The sequence below is a fragment of the Belonocnema kinseyi genome, chromosome 7 (assembly GCF_010883055.1).
Source record: "Belonocnema kinseyi isolate 2016_QV_RU_SX_M_011 chromosome 7, B_treatae_v1, whole genome shotgun sequence".
Taxonomy (NCBI): Eukaryota; Metazoa; Arthropoda; class Insecta; order Hymenoptera; family Cynipidae; genus Belonocnema; species Belonocnema kinseyi.
Window position 1 is genome coordinate 4,162,034 of NC_046663.1, and position 7,068 is coordinate 4,169,101.

General features: G+C 24.3%; 1 protein-coding gene across 6 annotated transcripts in view; it reads left to right on the forward strand.

The window, feature by feature from the left end:
* The first annotated feature begins 2,316 nt into the window (after positions 1-2,316).
* LOC117175953 (ubiquitin carboxyl-terminal hydrolase Usp2-like) overlaps positions 2,317-7,068 on the forward strand; it is a 103,439-nt gene continuing 98,687 nt past the window's right edge. For 2 of the 6 annotated variants that reach the window (XM_033365823.1, XM_033365827.1), the window contains exon 1: positions 2,317-2,418. Coding sequence is in view for 1 of the 6 variants with exons in the window: in XM_033365828.1 (XP_033221719.1) it covers positions 2,366-2,418 (53 nt within the window). In the remaining 5 variants the exon portion in view is untranslated. The other 4 variants (XM_033365828.1, XM_033365824.1, XM_033365825.1 and 1 more) reach the window with 4 other exon arrangements.

Here is a 7,068-nt window from a genome sequence, read left to right on the forward strand (position 1 = left end):
AAATTTCACTATTAGGTTTAAAATTCAGCAATTTTATTAAAAATTAATTTTTGCTAAAATATCAATATTTTCTGTTTTTGGTTGAATTTATTTATTTTTAAATTCAGCAATTTTGTTAGAAAGTAATCTTTTTCCTTAGCAAATTCAATTATTTGGTTAAAAACACATCTTTTTGTTAAAAAATTTAACTGTTTTATTAAAAATTAAATTTTTTGTTGAAAATATAACTTTTTTGTTCAAAAATCGACCTTTTAGTTGAAAATTGTAAGTATTTTGTTTAAAATTCAACAACTTTGTTGGAAATGTAATTGTTTTTATGAAATATGAATTATAACATTTTCTGTTTTGGTTGCATTTGATTTTAGGTTTAAAAATTCAATTATTGTTAAAACTCATCTTTTTTGGTTGAATTTTATTTTTTTGTTTGAACATTCAACTATTTTGTTAAAAAGTCATATTTCTTTTTGAAAATTGAACTCTTTTGTTGAAAAAAAACGTTTTAATTAAAAATTTAACTTTTTGTTGAAAATAGAACACTTTTATTGAAAATTCTACTTTTTAGTTGAAACTTTAAATATTTTGTTGAAAGTTCCACATTTGGTTAAAAATTTAATTATTCTGTTGAAAGTTCAGCAATTTTGTTGAAAATTTAAGTACTATTTGATTTAAAAATTAACAATTTTGTTCAAATATCAACTACAATATTTTCCGTTTTTTTTAAATTCATCTATTTTGTTAAAGAGTCAAAATTTTTTTTTTGAAAATTCATCTATTTTGTTAAAAATTCAACTAATTTGTTCAAAATATAATGTTTTTGTTGAAATATCAACTATAATATTTTCCTTTTTTAGTTTATTTTTATTATTTTATTAGCTCAACTTTTTGTACAAAAATAAACTCTTGTTGAAATTCAATTTTTTAGTTGAAAATATAACTATTTTGTTAAAAATTCCAAATGTGGTTAAAAAAGAATTATTTTCTTGAGAATTTATTTATTTTATTGAAAATATAATTCTTTTGTTGAAATATAAAGTATAATATTTTCCTTTTTTGGTTGAATTTTATTATTTTGTTTGAACATTCAACTATTTTGTTAAAAAGTCATATTTCTTGTTGAAAATTGAACTCTTTTATTGAAAATAATCTTTTTAGTTAAAATTGTAATTATTCTGTTGAAAGTTCAGCAATTTTGTTCAAAATTTAAGTACTATTTGGTTTAAAAATTAACAATTCTGTTAAAATCCAACTATTTATTTGAAAATATAATTCTTTTGTTGAAATATCAACTATAATATTTTCCGTTTTTTTTTAATTTAATTTTTTTGAAAATTCATCTATTTTGTTAAAAATTCAACTTTTAAAAAAAAATTAATTATTTTGTTGAAAATTTGTTCTTTTGGAATGAAAATTCAATCTTTGGTTAAAAATGTAATCATTTTGTTGGAAATTCAACACTTTCATCAAAAAATTAGATTTTTTCTTTAAGATTTAACAATTATGTTATTATTTTTATTCGAAAATTCAACTGTGTTTTTTTTTTTAATTCCTCCTTCTGGGATGAAAATTCAACGTTTTTTTTTTTTAATTCAACTATTTGGTTGAAAATATAATTATTTTGTTGAAATATCAACTATAATATTTTCCGTTTTTGGTTCTTTTTTTTTTTTTAATTCAACTATTTTGTTAAAAAGTTACCTTTTTTTATTCGAAAATTCAACTGTTTTTTTAAAAGTTCAAGTTTTTGTGGAAAGAAAAACTCTTGTGGAAACTCAACTTTTTAGTGGTAAAATAACTATTTTGTTGAAAATTCTACATTTGTTTAAGAATGTAATTATTTTGTTGAAAATATAATTCTTTTATTGAAACATCAACGATAATATTTTTTAATAATATTAATAATATTGTTTTTCATCTTCTTTGGTCAAAAATTGAACTGCTCTATTTAGAATACGTCTGGAATGGAAATTTATCTTTTATAGTAAAAAAGGTACTTTGTTTCGTTGAAATAAATAAACAAATTTGAAATCGAAAAAAATAAATGAGAAGTGGTTTGATTCCGTTTATAAATTATATGTTAAAAATCTCACAATTTTAACATTTTTATCTTTGAATATTAAGAGACAATGAAAAATCAATGAATTTTGTCAGATAAAGTTTCGCGTTCACCCCGTATCACTGAAATTCAGCACGATCTGAAATGGAATTATCCTTACTAAAAATTGAAAACTTTAAAATCCATTGAATTTGGCGCTCTTGTCGAGTGAAAGTGCGCATGCGCAGAGCTGCTTTCTCACGGTCGGTCAAGGCAGTTTGTAATATTTTTTTCTGCCATATTGTTTGCAGTTGGCAGACACGTTGTTGGCTCATGTCGAGCCCCGAGCCAGTGGTGAATACTCTTGTGGTCCCGCAAATCGCAAGGTAATTATGCCGGTTTGAAAAATTCCCCCGTTTTTTCGATTCTCGATGTTTTTTTAAAAATAATTGTATCGTGTGTCAGTGGTGAACGTGAACGTGTTGGAACGAGTGTGTTGCGCTAATCGCAAAATCGATCGAAACCGCAAAAGCAACTCTCTTCACACCTTAGACTTTTCCCGAAAAAAAAAAGAAAGATAGAAAAGAAAAGTCTAAAATCTGAAATATTTTCCGCGCCTTCCAAATCCCAATGTAGTTCCATGACAACCAGGAAGTCCTCGTCACCGCGTTCTCGGCGCACCTCCCGCCCATCGCCAAATCCGTCCTCGAAATGACCTGGAAATTCCGACTTGGAGTCACACAATTCTGAAACCTGAAATCAAAATCACGAGTATTCCTCCCATGAGTATCCTCCCTCTGCAGTAAGTATTTTCAGTCTTTTTGAGTGCAATTCGTGAATCATGGTATAGGTTAGGGGCCTTGAAAAAGGCTAATTTCTCAGTATCTTCGTTATATTTTTCGAATAAGAGTCGCGAATTTTTTCTCGATATATGAAAAGAATTGCGAAGTGATTCAGTGTTCCACGTGCATGTTCGGTAATCGGTACTGAACGAAAGGAATGTGAAAGGTGTCAAGTTTCGTTTCCATGTTTGTAATATTAGGAGTGAATGTCATCGATCGGATCTACGCGATCTACGCATAGAGTCCATTGAGATTTCGGCATGGAGTTTATTTTCGTCGGCTCTCCACTTCCTCGAGCCAAATTCGATTATTTTGTGTCGCTTTTCGGACGATTGTCGCAATGCGAAAAATCGAGTGTCATGGTGAAGATTCGAGGCTCAGTGTGAAAAAGTGAGTCGACAGTTGCATTACGATTTACGAGTTCGAAAAGATAAGTTTTTTTGGTGTTTTTACTCCGGAATTGAGATGTGAGTTTTGTTACATCAGGATCGTTAAATCGTTAAATTGTGGAAACAATGGAGAATAAATTGGTGACATTTAGTTCGAAAATACCGTTTTTCGAGTGAGGTAATCTATTTAATTGCTGCCGTTTTTTTTTATTTTGATATTTCTAATTTAATCAAATATCCAAGTATTTTTTACTTCAGGGCCTAACATGTTTCGTAGTCCGAATTTAAAAGTGTGCAAGTCTAAATCAAAAAGTGTACAGTGAAAAAATTAACTTTAACTCAAGAAAAATCGAAATTAACTCGCCAGTTTTTTAAAATACACTGCAGAAAATTTTGAAAAAAAAATGAAATAAAATAATTTTGAAGTTTTTTTATTCCGTTCATAAAAGATTGTATTTAAAGAAATGTACAAGATTATAATTATGGTCTTTAAATATTTATGATTAGGGTGAATGGAAAGTGGGTCAGGGAAAAATTAGGGGATTTTAATAATGCAGTTGTGTGGTCACCCTGATGTTAATACTCTATTCATTAATTTATTTTCCTTGTATTTCTATTTTGATTTTTTTCGGTCGTTGCTTCCTTCTGAAGATTAAATTTTTAGTTATAAATTTAACTATTTGTTTGAAAATTTAACAATTTTTTTAAAAAGTCATACTTTTGGGGTGAAAATTAAACTATTTCATAGAAAATTTACTTTTGGTTGATAATTCATATTTTGGTGTTGCAAAATCAACTGAAATCTTTTTTGGATGAAAATTCAACATTTTTTTTTAATTGTCTTTTTTAATTAAAAAATTAATCTATTTTAGTAGAAATGGCCTCTTTCGTGGATAAAAATTCAAAGGTTTGGTTAAAAATTCAACAATTTCGTTATAAAGTCATCCGTTTTGGTTGAAAATTCCACTATTTTTTCGAAAACTATCATTTTTATTTTTAAAAAAACAACTATTTTAGTAAAAATTGCATCTTTTTTTGGTTAAAAATGCAACTGTTTCATTGAAAATTTAACAATTTTATTAAAGTCATTCTTTTTGCTTAAAATTCACCTATTTTCTTGAAAAGTTAGCTGTTTCGTTGAAAGTTTACTTTTTTTTTAAATTCATATTTTGTTATTGAAAATTCAAACTCATATCTTTTTGGATGACATTCAATTTTTTTTAAATTTGTATTTTAATTAAAAGATTTAGCTATTTTAGTAAAAATTTTATCTTTCCTTGATAAAAATGCAACAATTCTGTTCAAAAGTCATCCATTTTGGTTGAAAATTCAAGTGTCTTCGTAGAAAATTTACTTGTTATTTAAAACTTATTCTAGTGTGGAAAAGTCAACTGAAATCTTTTTTGGATGAAAATTCAACTATTTTTTGGAAAATTGTTCTTATTAATTAAAAAATTAATCTATTTTAGTAGAAATGACCTCTTTCTTGGATGAAAATGCAAATGTTTGGTTAAAAATTCCAAAATTTTGTTAAAAAGTCATACGTTTTGGTTGAAAATTCTTGTTAAAAAGTAAAACAAATTCTTTTCGGATAAACATTCCACTATTTTTTCAAAAATTCTCATTTTTATTTATAAAAAATGAACTATTATATTGAAAATTTCATATTTTTTGGTAAAAATGCAACTGATTAATTTGAAAATTCACCAATTTTTTTTTAAGTTAGCTGTTTCGTAAAAATTTGACTTTTTTTTTAATTCATATTTTGGTATTGAAAATTCGAATTAATATCTTTTTTGGATGAAATTCAACTTTTTTTAAAATTTGTATTTTAATTAAAAGATTTATCTGTTTTAGTAAAATTTTCATCTTTCCTGGATAAAAATTCAATAGTTCTGTTAAAAAGTCGTCCATTTTAGTGGAAAATTCTAGTGTTTTGTTGAAAATTCACATGTTTATTAAAAGTTTAACTATTCCTTAGAAATTTACATTTTTTTTTAAATTCGTATTTTGATATTGAAAAATCAACTGAAATCTTTTTTTGGAAAAAATTCAACTGTTTGGTAAAAAATGCAATAATTTCGTTGAAAAGTAATCCTTTTTTGTTGAAAATTCACCTGTTTTGTTGAAAATTCCTCTTTTATAGGTTGAAAACTCAAGTAATTTTTTTTTAATTTTTATTTAAAACTTATTTTATTGTTGAAAAGTTAACTGAAATCTTTTTTGGGCGAAAATTCGACTATTTTTTTGGAAAATTGTTCTTTTTAAATAAAAAATTAATATATCTGAGTAGAAATGGCCTCTTTTTTGGATAAAAATTCAAATGTTTGGTTAAAAATTCAACAATTTTGTTATTGAAAAGTCGAACTAATATCTTTTTTGGATGAAATTCAACTTTTCCTTTTTTAATTTGTATTTTAATTAAAAGGTTTATCTATTTTAGTAAAAATTTCATCTTTCCTGGATACAAATTTAACGATTATAAATAAAAATTCTAGTGTTTTTTTTTAAATTTACATGTTTTGTTAAAAATTTAACTATTTCTTACAAATTTACATTGTTTAAATTCATATTTTGATATTGAAAAATTAACTGAAATTCTTTTTTGTACCAAAATTAAACTGTTTGGTACAAAATGCAACAATTTTGTTGAAAAGTCTTCCATTTTTTGTGATAATTCAACTGTTGTTGAAAATTCGTCTTTTTAGTTTGAAAATTCGTCTTTTTGGTTTGAAAATTCAAGTATCTTCGTAGAAAATTAACTTTTTATTTAAAACCTATTTTTGTATTGAAAAGTCAACTGAAATATTTTTTAAATAAAAAATAAAATTTTATTTTATTGAAATTTGTCTTTTTAATTTAAAAATTCATATTTTTGGGTTGAAAATGACTTTATCTTTGTGGAAAATTTACATCTTATTTAAAACTCTTATTTTGATGTTGAAAAGTGAAGAAACAGAAGAAAGCTTTTTTATATGAAAATTCAACTCTTTTTTTTTTTTAATTTTTCTTTTTAATTAAAAAAATCATCTGTTTTTACTAGAAATTGCATCTCTTTTAGATAAAAATGCAACAATTTTGTTAAAAAGTCATTTTTTTGAGTTGAAAATTAAGGTATCTTCGTAGAAAAATCAACAATTTTGTTAAAAAATTTTTCGCTGAAAATTCAACTGTTTCGTAGAAAATGTGCATATTGTTTAAAATTCATATTTGGTCTTTTTAATTAAAAATTCATCTATTTTAGTAAAGAATTGAGTTGAGAATTCCACTATTTTGATGAGAATTCGTGTTTTTATTCTAATTTAACTTTTTTAAATTTTAAATCAAAATCTCTTTGGATTGAAATATCTGTTATATTATTCATTTTAAAATTGATCTTTTTTTTGTTTAGAAATTTCATATTTTTTGCTTGAAATGTCAACTATTACATTGTTTGTTGAGAATTCATATATCTGGGTAAAAAATTCAAATATTCAGTTAAAAATGCAATTGTTTTTTAATGAAGTTTGATCTTTTTTATCTAAAATTCGACTATTTAGTTAAAAATTAATTTTTTCAAATCAAGTATTTTAATATTTTTAGGTTAAAAATTAAACTGTTTTGCAGAAAATTCATTTTTTTTGCATATTAACGGTTTTTGTTAAAAAATCCACTCTGGTTGAAAATTCGTCTTTTTAGTTTGAAAATTAATCGTTTTCAGGTTGAAACTTGAACTATTTTAGGTAAAAATACAACTGCTTGATTGAATTTTTTGTTTGAGGGTTAAACTATTTTGTCAAAAAATCGTATTATTTAAAATAAATTT